At 55.0% G+C, this 17,325-nt stretch overlaps 1 protein-coding gene across 20 annotated transcripts in view; it reads left to right on the top strand.

Moving 5' to 3' along the window:
• Nucleotides 1-17,325, top strand: part of LOC142002359 (protein unc-13 homolog A-like) — a 131,729-nt gene that overhangs the window by 40,286 nt on the left and 74,118 nt on the right. For 17 of the 20 annotated variants that reach the window (XR_012642648.1, XR_012642658.1, XR_012642654.1 and 14 more), the window contains 7 exons: nt 411-923; nt 2,654-2,753; nt 12,263-12,334; nt 12,901-13,120; nt 13,586-13,813; nt 14,525-14,666; nt 16,177-16,346. Coding sequence is in view for 7 of the 20 variants with exons in the window: in XM_074978419.1 (XP_074834520.1) it covers nt 411-923; nt 2,654-2,753; nt 12,263-12,334; nt 12,901-13,120; nt 13,586-13,813; nt 14,525-14,666; nt 16,177-16,346 (1,445 nt within the window). In the remaining 13 variants the exon portion in view is untranslated. Of the gene's footprint in view, nt 1-410; nt 924-2,653; nt 2,754-3,558; nt 3,717-4,408; nt 4,459-7,495; nt 7,575-12,262; nt 12,335-12,900; nt 13,121-13,585; nt 13,814-14,524; nt 14,667-16,176; nt 16,347-17,325 lie in introns of those variants that run through there. The other 3 variants (XM_074978423.1, XR_012642660.1, XR_012642649.1) reach the window with 3 other exon arrangements.

Raw genomic sequence — 17,325 nt, forward strand, 5'->3', positions numbered from 1 at the left:
TCCAGCCTGACAGAGGCATGTCTGCTGTCCCCGAGAGTATGGGTGGGGAGTCTCTGAGGTTCCCCGGCCTAACTGGCCAACTCTGATCAACCCTTCCACCCAAATGCCCTGTTCTCCCAGTCCAGCCGTGAGGCCCAGGATTGGGGCTGGAGCAGCATAGTGCTGGAGCGTGCTTTCCCTGTGGGCTGGGGAAAGGCAGGTGTGGAAAGCACAGACATGTCCCCTTCCCTGCCCCTGCTGCCAGCTCACAACGTGCACAAACCATGGGTAGGCACCCGCATACCCACCTTGGCACACTTCAGCTGTGCCCCCTGAGCTGCCTCAGGACACAGCTGGCCGGACAGGGAGCTGGCTCAGCCCGAAAGGTGCAATTTAAGCCTCTTCTGTCCCCCGCCCCCCAACCCACACAGCCCCACTGGGAGCAGCCGCTATGCCTCATCCGGGGAGCTGAGCCAAGGCAGCTCCCAGCTGAGTGATGACTTCGACCCCGAGAATGAGAGCCTGCGGGGCTCAGAGCTTGATGAGCGGGACGGCGACTCCTACCACTCCTGCCACAGCTCCGTCAGCTACCACAACGACTCTTCCCGCTGGGAGGAGGAGGAGGAAGAGGAGGACTTCTCCCCAGAGGAGGACTACAGCGAAAAGGAGGAGGACTATGCCAAGGGCAAGACTGACTCACGGCGGGACCAGGAGGTGGGCGAGGCCAAACCCCCAGAGCGTGAGCCCTACCTGCCGCAGCCCACAAAGCACCAGGTGGCCCTGCCCCAAGCGCAACAGGCCCAGAAACAGCAGGAGAGGAAGGAGGAGAAGGCAGCTTATCTCCAGGAGGAAGTGCCAGAGGTCCCCCAGGAAAAGCCAGCCGCGGAGGAGCCCCCAGTCCCAGAGAGAGCACCAGAGCTGGAGCCCCCTAAGTCAGCAGAGGGGTGAGGAGGGGAGATGCTGGGCAAGGGTTGGGGGGATCCTGTGTGTTTGCCATTTTCTTGTGCAGGGTCTCTGAGCAGCCTAAGATGTCCCCCTGCCCTGGGGCCTGGTGGGGATAGGCCATGTTGACCACAGCACCTGGCACATGGAGCCAGTGTCATGTCTGTGGAGCCAAGTGACTCCTGTATGCCCTGTTCATGGACCAGAGCCTCTGGAGGGCCTCAGTCTGTTCCCAGAGTGTTGTCACATGTGAGAAATCAGGAAGAAAACTTCCTGGAGAGCCTTCACCTTTCCAGGCTCAGATAAAAGTCTGGCCAGTCCCTCCCGAGTTGCAGTGGGAAGAAATGTGATGGCTGCATCCCTGGTATGACATGAATAATTCACGGCTGCCAGTCTCTGTGTTTAATACTGAACAGATCCGCTTTTCTCCAGCGGGGTGAGCAGAATCTTTCCAAAATGGACGGGATGCAGCCACCTCCTTTTTTCTTGGGTTTCTTCCTCTGCTTAAATCAGAGTCCGAAGCTCTGATTGAACAGAGTACATGGCGAGCTTTGTAATGACCATTAAGAATGTGCTCAGAAAGGTTGCCTTGCATAGTGCATGCAACCGGTGTGTGATACGTGTTCTGTGCTCAACATCTCCCACCAGTGGGAGGGCCTTCATAGACGATAACAGCCTACTACTGTTACCTACTACTCACAGTCACTCCTCCAGTTCCAGTGGCAGCAGGCTGTATGTGTGTAGCGACTGTTGCAGGCTCCCATGCTACTGAGGCACATGGTTCACTTACCACAAAATGAGCATGAGGCTGGGAGTCAGGACTGCAGCCAAGTCACTTCCCTTCCCTGTGCATCTCACTTTGCTGTATTAATGCCTTAGCACCTCCCATTTAAGTCCCCTCCTTTCTCCCTCAGCAGCTCAGAGTGAGGGGAACAATGGCTTCCTCTCAGACTGCCCCTAGCCAGCATGTGTCAGTGGTGCCGTGCCATGGAGGGCAGAACAATCAGAGGCCATGTGGGGTACACAAAAGTGTGGTACCTTTGCAGAGGGGTTTAGCTAATTCTAGGTGGACTGAGGATTCACTCCCCAAACAAAAAGCAAAATGGGGACCCACACGCACCCTCATTCACACACAGCCCCTCATATCCCACACTTAAACCCTCACAAAACACCCACACACACCCCTGACACACACCCACACTCTCACATAACCACCCCCACACACCCGACACACACCCACTCTCACATAACCACCCCCACACACTCATACACCACCCCATATACACAACTCCGCACACACTGACTCACATATAACTACCCTCACAATCACACACTGCCCCTATACACACAACCCAACACACACCCACACTCACACACAGCCACCCCACACGCACCTCCCCCCACACTCATACACCACCCCATACACACAACTCCACACACACCCACACTCACACATAACTACCCCCACACACTCACTCACACCCACACACATCCTCACTCACTTGCAACCCCCTTACATTCACACACCCCCACACACTCAAACAGCACCTGGAGCCAGACGCCAGCGCTTGCTGGCTCTGAAAAGGAAAGTTGCAGGCGTGGCTGTCTGTGTGCGTTCATCTGTGTGTTGTCCCGCAGGCTGGGTCTAAACATTGTGCATGAGGCCCCATGTGATGTTATAGGGGCATCCTCCTATGCTACACCCCACTCAATGCCTTGTCTGCCTGTCCAGTTACAGGGAGAGGGAGGGTGTGGAAGTCCAGGATGCCAAGTCCCGAGCCAAGGCCAACTGGCTAAGAGCATTCAACAAGGTCTGCATGCAGCTACAAGAGGTGAGTGCACCCCTCCTGCTCAGGACCCTAGATTGGAATTGGCCAGGAGGTGATTTCCAGAGCTGGAGCGGTTGGCAGCCATTGGGCCTGGTAGGTCCCAGCCATGGGGGGAAAAGCTTCACCCACCCAAAGTTCTTCCTGCATTTGTTCCCAGTCCCATTTGCAGAGCCAACCTCATGGTGGCCAGTGCACAGCCCTGGAGCACTGTAGATTGTTGGCCAAGACAATGGCGGTGTGAGGGGAGGTCAGGAGAGGGTGCTTTGGATGGAGCTGGGGGAGACTTCTCATATCACACATGCCCCCACCCAGCAGTGCTCTGAAGAGCTTCATGCTCCCAGTGAAGTCCAGGGCCCGTTTGCTGAACTGGGACTTCAGGATCCATCTACAGAGTGCAGGGCGGGTGTGGGCCAGCCTCCCCAAACTGGCTACAGTCCAGCAGGCACAGCTATGTAACGGGGCCCCATGGGTTTCGGTGTGGGCCAGTGGGCTGAGTGCAGGCCCAGAGACTGCCCTGGGCTCGGGTCCCCCACGCTGCACTGTTCTGCTGCTGTCAGCTGCACTCCCTGGATTCAGGCTAGCTTGTGTCAGCTGCCAGTGGCCAGCTGCTGCTGTAGACTTGTCCCTGGCCCCTGAGCCAGAGAAGGGAAGAGTGCAGAGCGCTGCAGCAGGCAACCCAGCCTGCAGGGAGGCAGCAGGGCGTCCCCCCGGATGTGTCTGGTTCGTGTGATGTTGACCAGTCCATGTGGCTCCCCCCACCACCTGCCTTTGTGTTTATTGAGTTGACCGTTTTTTGTTCTGTTTTTAGACTCCATCCTCCATCTTTTCTTTTTCTTTTGGTTCTGGATTCGCCCCCTCCTGGGGCACCGATCCCCCCCTGCTGCTTCTCTTTTCAGTTGCTCATCACCATGGCCCTTGTGGTCCCGTCTCCCCTCCACACAGGGGAGGGTGGTGGCAGGCACGCAGGTAAGCATGTTTGATTGAAACTGCCTGTGTGCCCCTCCTGCGTGTGCATGTGCGTGTGTGTGTGCGTGTGCGTGTGCGTGCACACACGCAGGACAGGGTGCCTTTACTGGCCTTTGCACCCCATTCTCTCTCAGGCTCTGCTGCCCACCCACCAGCTGTGTGAAATCAATGGGGAGAGCAAAGTCTGCCATGGATGTCTGGCCTCCTCATACTCCCCTCTGCAGCAGCACCTCCCAGACAGACTCAGCCTGCCGGAGCTGCTCTGCCAGTCTAACCTCCTCCAAAAGAGCTCTGGACAGGACAGAGCAGTAAAACCTCTCTGATCAGTTTGCTTCTGGAATCCATGAGCACACGTCCTCCATGGTCTAGGGGTACCTGCTTTGTCACACTTCTGGGCAACAGCGCTCCTGGGCCAGTGCTGGGCCTTTGGTTTCACCCAGTGAATTTAGCTCTTGCCAAAATGCCGCTGTTGTTTTGCACAGAACTCTAGGGTACAAGTTATTCCCAATGCATCCTCCACATGGGAAGCATCCCTCGCCCCCAGTGCCACTCAACATGATGTTCAGTGCTTGCCCCTCAGCGCAGTGCAGGCCTAGTAGATCTGCAGCTGCCAGTGCCTTAGTGCAGCGGACTGCCTGCCCTGGTTCTTCTACAGGCCAGGAGGCAGTGCTGACTGTCTGTTTGTCCTGCAGGCCCGGGGGGAAGGATCTGGCGAAACGAAGTCGCTGTGGTTTAAAGGCGGGTGAGTAACCAGGCGATCCTGAAACCTCTCTCTCTTCCAGCCCTGTGGCAAGTGGGACACTTGAGCCTGTTGTGAGGGGTAGAGGCCTGGGGGCAAGGAGGTGGTGGAAATGCTGATGTTCCCTGGTACTGGAGGGCGGGCTGGGATATGTGAACCCTATGGAGTGGCCCCATGGGGTGGGGTGGTGCGGGCTGGCTGGCTATGGACTGAGATACATCTCCCCGTCTGATTTTTCGGAGCTGGCCATTCTGTAGGCTGTTGTGTTACAGTGTGGGGTCAGCAGGCCTCCCAGCCCCCCAATTGCTGTCAGATGCGACTCCCCTTCAACAGGGAGAGCAGAAGGGTTATAACGTGTCAGGGACTTGTCAGCACAGAAACCAGACACTGCCAGTACAATCCATAATGGGGAGAGGGGCCCAGATGAGGTCTCTAACCTGGGCCCCTGACCCCGCTTTCTCCCTCTCCAGACAGAGACACTGCCTCCCTCAACAGCCCAGTTCCAATTCAAACCAGCCAGGTCCCTCCTCTATCCTTTGCCCTGTTTCTTGGGGAAGTAAGGTGTCACATGGCTGCCCAGGTTACAAAGAGTCTGGAGTCCCATTGTCGTCTACACATGAGAACTCATCACACCGAAACTCCGATTACCACTGTGCACTGATGCTGTGCCTAGGGAAACTGAGGCACCCTTTGTTACTACAGGACAATAGGAAACACACATGCAACCTAACCAGAAGAATACAATCCTCACACACCTCATTTCATCACATGGTCCAATGGGCACAGGTCAGTGACTGCAAAGGGAAGGGGGTACACCAAGAATAGGGTGAGAGTAAAATCTTTAAAACAATCCGATTACACACACTGATCACAAAGTGCTTGGTGCAGGCTTGCAGCCATGGAGGAAGAAGCTGCTATCATAAAAGTCTTTGGAGACATCCTTTGCTAGGAGGGGTCAGCGATCCATCTGTGCTCGGTTCGTAGCAAAGTTGCTCTGGAAGTGATGAGAGGGACTGAAGACCAGAGGGAGGAACCTCAGGGTCCCCTTTATCCTCTGGCCCACGTGGAGGGAATTCCATTGTTCTGCTCTGTGTGGAGGCCCATCCCAGAGGGAGCCTGGCACACAAGCAGGTCACCTGTCCATGTCCTTGCCGGGCACTCTGCCATTGCCTGTCTGCTGGGTTACATGTTCACAGCCAGATTCCTCAGCCATGGGTCGGAGACTGATAAGGTCTTTTCTCTGTCAAGTCCGGCTTCACCTGACCAGGAACCTTTCACAGTAGGCTGCTACGCCACCTACCATGGTCTCCCAGAAACTAACATTTCAAATACAAGCCCAGAGCCAAGGCTTATAATGCCACATATATACAGAATACAACCATACGAGTGCTACAAACAGATTCAGCATAAGGCCAGCTGTCCCTCGAGAATTAGGCAAGTCAATCAGCCCACTTTCCCTGTGATGGGTACAGTGAGGCTCTGGTCAGCTGGGTCTGCATGCAGAGACGGAGTCTGAAGGAGTCAGAGACACTCCCTTCCCACCATGTCCCTCAGAAGACATGCAGCTAAGCAGCAGAGACTGGTGAGGGTGTTCTGTAGTGAGGCTGCTGAACAGGGGTACACCTGGGGTTCTCTCTGGATGCCAGTCTGTGCTGCCAGGGTCTCTGGCATTCCTGGCCTGGCTTCAGCAGCTAACAGAATGAGCCAGAAACCCAGCAGGTTTTTCCCGTGGAAATTTTCCATTTCAAACAAGACAAGTCTTTTCGTTTCCCTTTCCTGTCAGGCCCTCACCACAGCAACCCTTCCGCCTCCCAGAGCCGAACGCCTGCTTGGGGGAAAACAAATATTTGTATTTTGAATTGATGTCGCAAAGGGAAATGCTTTATGTGGCTTGAAACTCAAAAGCCCAAAAAAAAAAACCAGCTTTTTCCCTCCAAAGGACTGCTTTGCCTGTTGTTCCAGAGTGCCAACAGGGGCAGAAATGCTTGTTGTGTCACACCGGGCAGGAAAAATCCACGGATTTTTTTTCCAAATTTACACTTGAACATCTTACTTCAAACAAACCCAGGAGGTTTTTAGCAAGAAAACTTTCTGCATAAATTCACTACCACAGGGGTGGCCAAACAGTTGGAGATAAAGAGCCAAAATAGCTGTGGATAGAGTGCAAAGAGCCATGTAGTATACATTTATTTGTATCTCTCTCTCTAGCTGTCTGTCTAGATATATAATATATGACATAGCTAGATAGATACAAGTAAATATATAATACATGGCTCAGTGCCCTCCCACTGATCCAGGCCCCCCAGTATAACACAATCCCCCTCTTCTTCCCCGGAACCAGGCAGTCCCAGCTCCCCTGCTCTAACCCAGTCCTCCTCCCTTCCCCCAGAGCCAGGCACCCCCATTCCCTCCCCCACTCTAACCCAATGACTGGCTCTTCCTGGAGCCACTGCTGCCACCACCATGTGCTTCTCCCTCCAGGCCCTGGGGCCCATGCGCAGAGCAGCATTGAGCAGTCCAGGCGGTGGCTCTGAGGAGGAGCCACATGTAATTGAGCAAAGAGCCATGTGGGGCTCCAGAGCTGTAGGTTGGCCACCCCAGTCTACCGCATGTGTAGTAGTAAAGGAGATTGTCCTGCACCAAACCATCTAGAGCAGGAGGGCTGGATCACCTGCTCCCAGCACCTCACTTCCTTATTTACTTCTGTGCAAAGTGGGAGTGAAATGCTGCTGCTCAATCAGACACCCCAAAGGCAGCCCCAGTGTGCAGCATTTTCTGTGGATGCCAGCCGGGGAGTGGAACTGTAAGACCCACCTCTGCAGGGCATGGGGTAGTGTAGCCAGTGAACATTTCCACTTCCCGCTGGGAGAGGGCACCTCGCCCTGGTGTGCAGCCGGGGAACAGGCCAGCAGTGGGCAGAGCAGAGGTCGCTCTGTGTGTGTGTGTGTGTGTGTGTGTGTGTGCGCGCGCGCTCATGCCTGGATGTCTTGAGTGGTCGCCCTTCATTTCCTGTCCCCACTGACTCTTGTCTCTCTTCCAGGCCTGGCGGCGGTCTGATCATTATTGACAGCATGCCCGACATACGAAAGCGAAAGCCCATCCCCCTAGTTAGCGATTTGGTGAGGCCCTCCTAATACCCCCGGCTTCCCTGGCTTGTCTGCTGTGCCTTGCTGGAATCTGCTGCACATCTGCCCCTAGCTGGGTTAGCTAGACGGCTGCTGGGTCTGCCCCTCCAGGAAGGGCACCTCACTCAGCACCAGTAGCAGCCTTCCCTCTTGCAGGCCCTTGGATCTGCCTGTGGCGCTCTTTGCCTGGTTGCCTTGTGTACTGTTTAACCTGGCTGTGTTTCTGTTCTTTTTCTGTGGTGCTGGCTGGCTGGCTGGGTTGCCCGCAGGGGAGCAGCGGTAACGTTTCTGCGTTGCATTGACAGCATGCCTGACATTAAACCTGGACGCAAATCCCTCCCACTAGTCAGCGATCTGGTGAGCTTGTGGGCTTCTGGGTTAAGGAGAGAGCACCCTTCCCTCCCCCACCCTCTCAAAACCTCTGCCAGCCCCAGCAGGCTGTCTCCAGCAGAGACAACTGGAGCACAGGGCAGGGAGGGACAAGGGACCTGTGACAGGGGGTGGCAGTCATGCCTGGTAGTTGGAAGAAGAGTCAGGATCAGTGGCTAGAGCAGCAGTCGGTAGCCAGAATTCAGAGCCCAGAATCAGAGTCAGGGTGGGATGCTGGAGCCAAGGGTCAGGACTGAGTTACCTAGGGTGAGGTCAAGGCTCGAGCAGGGCTGGTCACTGGAGTTATTGCAGCTGCAGGTGAATGTGCTGAGTAGCCACCAAACTGCTGGGTTTAAGAGCTAGTCTGCTGCCTCTTTGCCCTGTCAGGTGGCTGCTCCAGAGCTGCTGTACCTGTTAGGCTTGCCGCAGCCTGGCTCTGCTGCAGGCCTTGATTCCTGGCAGCCTGGGTGTGCCGGTATTGGCACATCTTCATGTGGGAGTCACTCCCTGGCACCATGGGCAGTACAGGCTCCTGCAAGCCCCCTCTGAACACAGAGCAAGCATGCAAAAAATGAGGAGTCAGCTGCCCACCCCCAGGAGCCCCACTCCTGTGTTGCCAGCCCAGCCCATCTGCCACAGTGCTGGCCGTGGAGCCCTACTGAGGCAGGCCAAGGTGAGAGACACCCAGACACTGTGGGGCCAGGATTTCACTCCAAGTCCCTTCAGATATTAGCTTTTCCATGACAGCCAGCCTGCAGACATGGGCAGCCAGCAGAGCAACAGCCTCTGCTTACACATCTCCCCAGCCGCTGGCTGCATGCAAGTGGATGAATTACAGGGGAGACCCAAGACATGCAGAGGCAGGAGAGATCCTGACAGTCTCAAACATTAGCTGAGGGAAAGCCAGAAAGTGAGGTGACTTGGCTGCTGGATGGGCCTGAGTTGAGAGCTGGAACAGGTTTGGATCCGGAGTCCTCAGCCTGGGCCCGGCTGTCATGCCTGAGTAGCATCTCACACTGCACTGTGGCTCTTTGGCAGGTGGCCAAGCTCCTGTGGGCTCTTCTGAGGCTACAGCTGAGGAGGCTGAGGGGGCACAGAAGAGCCATCCTTAACTGTACAACCTGCTAGAAAGGATGGTGAGCTTGTACTCCAGGGCTGCCAGAAGGGGGAAGGACAGAAGGGATTGGCTTCGCTTGTTGCCAGGGAGGGTTTGGTAGCTGCCAGGCAAACCTTTCTGACTTGGAGGCTAGTGTGTGTCTGGGAGAGGCGTCCGGGAGGGGTGAGTGATCCCTGTCCCTGGAGCCTTTATGAACAGGCTGGATGCATGTCTGTCAGGGAAGGTCTAGGTAGACTTGGTGGTGGCTGTGTGCAGGGCTGAACTAAGTGACCTCTTCAGGCCTCTACCAGCCTGACATTTCTGGGACTTCCTTCCGATGGTCTCATCTTCTGCCCTAGATAGGAGTTGGTGGTTAGTATAAAGCACACACCTGTGGGTATGGTTTGCTGTCCCATGAACTGGCACCTAGACCACTTACACAGAGATACGCTGAATCCCATCCAGCCTGCAGTGAGCACCCACTGGCTTTTAGCTCCAACTGTAGATGCTCCTGTGCTAAGCTCAGAGGTCCCAGGTTCAAGCCCACCTGTGGGGGTTACATTAGCATGGCTGTGGCCCCTGGGGGATCTGTCCCTTTGGTGCCTGGGCAATGAGCCAGCCTGCTCGGAGAGTGCAGAGAAGGTCAGTGTTCAAGAGGGTGCTCTCTCTTTAACAGAGTTCTAGGGGCCTTGCCCAGTATGGGGCATCAGTCTGAGTCCTTCTGTGGTAACACTTGGTTTCCAGTTTTGTTCCTGGATCCCTTCACAAGGGCAATGTGATCTTCTCAGCAGGGAGATGGCACCTCCCAGCCCGTTCTCATAACTCACAGCACCTCAGTGTCACCATTCAGTGCACATAAGCTGCACCCTCCAGCGCATCCCTAGTTCACAGCACATAGATGGCACTGAACACTGTATGCCTCTAACTCACAGGCCACAGACTGCGCCATACAAGCACATCACCATAACTCCCAGCACCTAAATGGCACCATCATAGTCATTACCCTAACTCAGAGCACATGTGCTACACCCTCCAGTGCATTCCCATAATGCACGGCACGTGTGATGGCACTGTACCGTGCTTTGCCACAGGTCACTGCGTCTTCTGCTGTACTCAAGACACGCTCATAACTCATTGTGTATATGCCACTTTATAGAGCATGACCCCACAATTCACACTGTACCACTGGAGCGAGTGTGCTTTTGTCATCAAAGCCATACGCTGCAATATACAACACACACACGTGCACACTGCCGTACGTATTGGTATATATCATCATAGCCAGAACACTCCTCTGATTAACTTCTCTGGCCAGCATGCTCCCGTCATTCGCAGATTGTGCACCCCTATGGGTCACTGCTGCAGCCAGTGCTCCTGTGTAAGCCAGAGGGCATATGTCACTGCATGTGCCACACTCCCAGGGGTGACAGGCTATACACCGCTATGTGCCCTACTGTAATTCACAGTATGCTGCAGTGCCAAGTCTCATCCAAGCCCTGGCAGACTCCCGGCAGCGCAGAGTGCACCTGTTACACACCCCCTGCTTGTGGTTATTTTCACTGGTGACAAAAAGGACAAAATTTGAAACCAGACCCCTTGTTGCCTTCTCATCTAGGCTTCCCCTTTGCCTTTTCCTCCCCCTCTTTAACCCATTGGGGGGGTCGTGCTTTGCCCACCACCCCTGGGATTCTGTTGTCCTTGTGTTTCTCTCCACCCAAGCTGCCTCACCTTGTTCCTTTTGCTGCCTTGTCTGCGGGGTGCCCGCGTGCTGCTCTTGCCCTGGCCCTGGGAGGGTATGCTGCCGCTGATGCCCCACGCTGAGTGTTGTGTTTGTCTCAGTGATGGAGCGATCCTGGGTTGGGCAGGAGGTGGGGATGGAGGGTGTACTGGGCTGTAGGGGTATGGCCAGCCAGGAAGATCACTATTGGCTGTGATGGGCAGGCTCCTGGCAACTGCACTGGGATGCATTTTAGCCCAATCCACCGGGGACAGTTTTATCTCTAGCAGCCAGGCATCCTCTGCTGGCTGATCTCTGAAACGCCAACGTCATGGGGTTCTTGTTGACCCTGCTAGCCGCTGTGCCCTGATGAATACAGGTGGAGCTCACAGCCTCTCTTCTCAGAGAGGAATGTGCTGTTGCCCCAAGAGTGGTAGAGAGACCCTGCTCCAGCCTCTGTCACTGGCTCAGTTCCACACCTGAATCTTAAACCTGCTTCCTCTGGCCTAGGCCATGTTGTGCCACTCATACTGAGCCCCTTGGAGCATCTGGATGGAGTTGAGAGGGTCATGCAAGTCCTTAGGTGCAAAAGGCAGGCCCAAGGCACTGCAGCTAATTCTAGGTCCAGGTCCTGGCTGAATGGGGAAAAACAGCATAGAGATACCCAGAAGGAGAGTAGAATTTGGTGCTGTTTACCCATTGACTCCCTACAAGAGACAGAAAGGAAGTAGGGCTTGACTTCCCTGTTTGCAATGGCTGATGTTACTGTCTTTTGCTTTCCTTACCTCTGGCTCTGGGCTCCCTCGCAGGCTATGGTAAGTCTGACCTTGTCTCTCATTGGATTTTCCTCCCTTGTCCTGTTTCTTAACGAAAATATTTGGGGTTTTAATATGTCACCAGGTTCATGAGCAGCTCCTTCATGGTGTGGCCTGGGTGACCCATGAGTTGTAGATTCGGGGCTGGGGGAAGGATCTGGAGGTCAGTAGTTCTTTCCCCACTGAGACCACCCCAAACTGTTTGAATGAGGATGGGCACTGAGGCCAGGGTGAGCTGGGTCCTAAGAGATCCCTGCAGGATGGGTGACAGATAGGTGTCGCACACCTGGCTCTGAGGAACTCACCAGTTGGCCGTTGTCAGAGATGAGGTCTCCATGTTGCAAAGCTTAACTCTCCCCACCCAGGTTATGGCACTTGCACCTCAAGGGCACATGGCCGGGGTGTGCTTAGTCATTTCCTCTGCCTTGAGCTGCAGTGGCAGCACCTTGCAGGGCCATCCAATTTCCTGAGCAGTTTGACAACCTGGCCTGGGAAGGGTCCGGCGCTGCTGGGGCACGGCCCGAGAGATGCTCCAAAGGTGCGGCTGTTTCCACCACACAGAGGGGCTGAGTTTGTTGACCCTGAAAACGTTGCTTTGCAAAGCTCACCACCAGCAGACGGGCAGCAGGACTGGCAGTGACCCCTCCCAGCTGATACACTCTTTGAGTCTGTTTCTCTCCAACAGTCGCTGGTCCAGTCCAGGAAAGCCGGTATCACGTCAGCACTAGCATCAAGCACCTTAAACAATGAAGAGCTAGTAAGTGCTCCCCCTAGGCAGCTCTTACTTTGCTGCTGTGGGCTCCAGCCTGTCAGACTGCACAGGCAAAGTAGGGTCAGGTGGCATCAGCCCTGGGGCGGGACCCTGCCAAGGAAGAGCTGGGTGCTGCAGGGGAGCTTGCTTGTTCTTAAGGCCAGGGTGGCTACCAGGCCGTTGTGCGTGAGAGGTGTGTTCTCTCTCAAAAGGGGAAAAAGAACCAGCCCACTTGTGATTATTGAGGAGCTCCCAGCTGGGGTGAGAATTGGGCTAATCCCAGGAAGGCTGTTGTATTCTGTCCTCTAGCTCTGGTGTCCTTTATTGACCAGCTGGTTGCTGTGCGCTGTTAAACAGCGGCTGCGTTCCACCCCAGAGCTGGCTGCACCTCAGTGGCAGGGGAAGGTCTGCATGCCAGTATGGCAGGGATGGAGCCAACTGTTGATAAGCACCACCTCTGGGGTCTGTCGCTGGCTGGGAGCAGCCTTGCCCCGCCCCACCCACCCCCACCGTCAGATGAGAATCTCTGTGGCCTGAGTGTTTCCTCCTCCCCTTCCTACTTCTCTGCTTAGAAAAACCATGTTTACAAGAAGACCCTTCAAGCCTTAATCTATCCCATCTCCTCCACGACCCCCCACAACTTCGAGGTGTGGACTGCCACCACCCCCACCTACTGCTACGAGTGCGAGGGCCTCCTGTGGGGCATCGCCCGGCAGGGCATGCGCTGTACCGAATGTGGAGTAAAGTGCCATGAAAAGTGCCAAGACCTGCTCAACGCAGACTGCCTACAGAGTAAGGGGCACAGCCTCGTGTCTTTGGGCCTCGGTGGGTGTTTCTGGCTGGGCATCAGGAGACCCCAAGTGTTCCAATCCCAGACCGTCTGCATGCCTTGGAGGTCTTCCAGAACCCTGTGCAGGGGGCCAGAGCAGGGCTGCCGCTAACTTTGTCCATCCTGGGTGGAATGAATTTTGTTATACACACCAAGGCATAGGTTGATGTGCACCACCCATAGACGCCCAAGCTGCCAGCTGTGGGCAGTCCACTAATCAAGTCAGTGGCATCTGAATCTCTCCTGAGCAGCTGCCCAAGCACTCTGCCACAGGGAATACTGGCCGTAGTATAGTCAGGGGGACTTACATATCCCCATTAACTCTGTACTACTAGTACCGCCTGAAAGCTTGGGAGGCCCTGAATGAACAGTTCCCAGTCTGCCCTAGAATCTCCCCTCTTCATTGCCCCCCTGCCAATTGCCCCCAGGAGCAGCTGAGAAGAGCTCCAAGCATGGGGCGGAGGACCGGACCCAGAATATCATCATGGTGCTGAAAGACCGCATGAAGATCCGGGAGCGGAACAAGCCCGAGATCTTTGAGCTGATCCAAGAGATCTTTGCTGTATCGAAAGCCACCCACACCCAGCAGATGAAGGCCGTGAAGCAGAGCGTGCTAGACGGCACTTCCAAATGGTCAGCCAAGATCAGCATCACAGGTAGGTGCGGGGCCAGCCCAATGGGTCCTGCTAGCTCTGGACACGCCCCAGAGCAAGGACAGGAGCAGAATCCGCATCCCTCTGCAGAGCTCTGGGTGTCCCCATGACACAGGGATGATGTTGGGGCTAGCACCATTCAGTGCCAGTGCATGGGGATGCCACATCGACGCCTAAGTGCCAGCCACAGCGCATCTCAGCTTTACTGCGTCAGGGTTCCCACGTCCATCTCTGCAGCCCGCTGCCTTGGCTAAGGACGGAGCATTCCCTGGAGTCCTGATTTGTCCCCTGCTGTGGATCTGAGTGCAGGATGGGTCAGGTCCCTCCTGCATCCAAGGGTAGATATTCTGCTGCTGCTAGCTGTTAGTCCATCACAGAGACTATGCCGGCCCCGTGCAGCAGACAGAAAATGAACCACAGGCTCTCCTTCTTTTGGGAACTGGGTCTTGAGTGCAGCTTTTGGTGAGAGGAAGTGAATTCCCATTGGGCTGGCACCAGTCAAGGAGGGTGCAATGGATGCCCTGCCATGCCAGGCTCCTCTTTCAAGCGCTGGGCAATTTGAAAATCACATGTTGCCCATTTGTTCTGTTTCTGCCATTGATCCCTGTTTTTGTCTGTTCTCTCTGTTGTGTGTGTATTGCGTTTCTGTGGTACTGTGTGCATGTGCACATAAATGTGTGCCTCTGTACGCATGGGGTGTGTGTTGTGTTATAGTTGTCTGTGCCCAGGGCCTGCAGGCAAAGGATAAGACAGGCTCCAGTGACCCGTATGTTACTGTCCAGGTTGGAAAGACGAAAAAAAGGACTAAAACGATCTATGGAAATCTAAATCCAGTCTGGGAGGAGAATTTCCACTTGTAAGTTACATCCTACTCCTAGCCCTGCCCCTAATGCCCCCGACTGTCCTGCTGCACATGTGGCCTCGTGTTGCTTCTTCACAGCTGCTTGTGATTAGGTTTTGTCAGCCCCCAAGGCTAGTTTCCTTTTGAGCTGTCCGCCTGGCTAATCTGCTTGGGTGCTAGGATAGGAAATGAACTGGAGACTTGGTCCTGGATTTTGGGTGTCTCTGTACAGCCACTAGATAGCTGCTTGGGTGCTTAGGCTCTGGGGTGCAGGCACTAGAGCTGTGCCATTGCTGTGTAAATATCAGGCTCTGGCAGGAGCCAGTCTCTAGGACCAATGTTTGGGCTTGACCTGTGCATGGAAATATACACTGGGGTGAGCAAACTTTTTATGTTGGGTCCCACTTTTTGTCCCTGCAATTAGCAGCCCCTCCTCCCCCCACAACCTGTCTAATGTCATCCAACCTGACCGATATTTGTTATGTTCATATGGAAAAAAAAATCCCTTTTGGCAGGTGTGAGAAAACAAGTCTGTAGAATGTAAAAACTTTGTTCATCTGTATAGAACTGTGAATCTGCAGACATAAACTGGTCACAGATTTCAACATTTTCAATGAGAGGGAGGAGCCTGAGACCCAACAGCTGATCATGCTGCACCCACCTTACAAAATTTCACCCCCCAAGGGAACTCATCCCCCACTTTGCGCGCTCCTGAGCTGCACAACGAAGCAGCTGATGTCTGCTGGCCTGAGTCAGCTGGCCCAGGCTACCCTGGGATTTTCTTTGCTTTGTGGACAAACCAGGGTTGCCAGATTTTTGGGGAGAGTTTGCAGGAGAAGGAGCCCCAGCTGTGGGCTCCCCCGGGGGGGACCCCAACAGCCTCACAGCTGGGAGGCTACTGCAGCTGGCAGACTGCTGCCCAACCAGATGGGGAGAGACCCTGTGTCCTAGCTGCCTCCCAGCCATGGGACTACAAGGTTCCACCTGCCCCTCCAGCTGGTGTTCCCACAACTGGGAGCCGGCTGGGGCGGGGAGCCCCAGTTGCAGGAGCCCTGGCTGGGGCCCAGGAATTTCCATGACAAGTCCTGCAGCCTGCATTTACACAGAAATCCCCTGCAGGACATTTGTGCATAAATACAGAACTTGTCATGGAAATTTGGGACTGGAAGTCTGGCAACAGACCCTGCGTGTCAATGCAGAGTGACTCCTCTGCAGCCAGCTGAGGGGCTCTGGGTTGAGTGAAAGCAGACACAGATCCTTGTCAGCAGAGGTTAATGGTAGGGAAGTGAAGGCTCAGAGGGTGCTGCTCCGCGAGCAGTTACCCACTTCAAGCGCTCTCAGGAGCCTTTGGAAATCAGACTGCGGAGGTCCAAGGAGTCTCTCAGTTGAACGTGTGGGTTTTGCTGGGGATGAGCTGGTGAGTGGAGGTTGGGGGTTGCGGCTTTGCTAGGAATCCACCATTCTGGAGGCTGGCCTGGTTCGTGCCATGCTCTGGGAATTTTTCTGTCCTCTCTCCCCCACCCAGCGAATGCCATAACTCCTCTGATCGCATCAAGGTGCGGGTTTGGGACGAGGATGACGATATAAAGTCCCGAGTCAAGCAGCGCTTTAAGAGGGAGTCCGATGACTTTCTGGGCCAGACAATCATAGAGGTCCGGACGCTGAGCGGGGAGATGGATGTCTGGTACAATCTAGGTAATGCATCTCCCCTGTCACCTGCCTCAGTCCTGGTGCAGCAAAGGTGCCAACTTTCTGAAGTGTCAAGGGTGCGCAGCCCTCAGCTCTGTCCCAGATGCTGCTCCAACTCCAGCTGTCCCTCAAGGCCCTGCTCCCTCCTGCCCCTTCCTGCCCAGGTCCACCCCCTCTTCTGAGTTCTTTCCCCATCCCCCCAAAGGCCCCAAAGCAGCTGACTGCAGCTGGCAGGCTGTGCAGGGAGGGATGGGGAAGTGTTGAGCAATGTTCCCTACAATTTTTTCTGTCTGCATGAGGAATACATTTTGTTGCATATGTGGAGGTGCACCACCAGGAGAAACACACACTGCTCTGCCAATCAGCTGAGCACCGTTTGATTCTCTCCTGGGTGGCCACTCCAGCACTCCACTTACAGGGAAGACTGCTGCTGAGCCTGAGGCCTATCGGTGGGGGCATGTGGGAGCTGATGGGGGGACTGCCAGAGGGTGTTCTGCATTCACCACTTTTTCTTCCAGGGTGCTCCAGCCCCAGAGCATCCATGGAGTTGGCTCCTATGTGATGTAGTCGATATACAACTCAAAGGCTTGTTCCCCGCCCTGCCCCACCCCGCCCCATGTGCTTCTTTCCCTTCGGGCCTGAGCGTGGGCTGTTCTATTTATTAGTTTTGCTGCAGATGAGCTTCATGGCCCAGTATTTATTTCTTACTGTGTCACTAGCTAGAGGCCAAAGGGCTGGTGGGACTCCTTGGGCCCCAGAGTCCCAGCCCTGCTAGCAGGTGGTTCTGGCTAATCCTGGTCCAACACAGCAAGCTCCAGCTTCAGCCCAGCTAGGACTTACGTCCCCAGAGCTCCTCAGGGGAGGCTGCTCCAGAGCTTCCTGCCTATAATGGTTTGACACCTCCTTCTCCAGCCCTGCCTGCCTTTGTTCCTGATCTGTTGGTCCCCATTGTTTCTGTGCCAGCACTGTCCTTTAGCTCCATTCC

The sequence above is a fragment of the Carettochelys insculpta genome, chromosome 27 (assembly GCF_033958435.1).
Source record: "Carettochelys insculpta isolate YL-2023 chromosome 27, ASM3395843v1, whole genome shotgun sequence".
Classification (NCBI taxonomy): Eukaryota; Metazoa; Chordata; order Testudines; family Carettochelyidae; genus Carettochelys; species Carettochelys insculpta.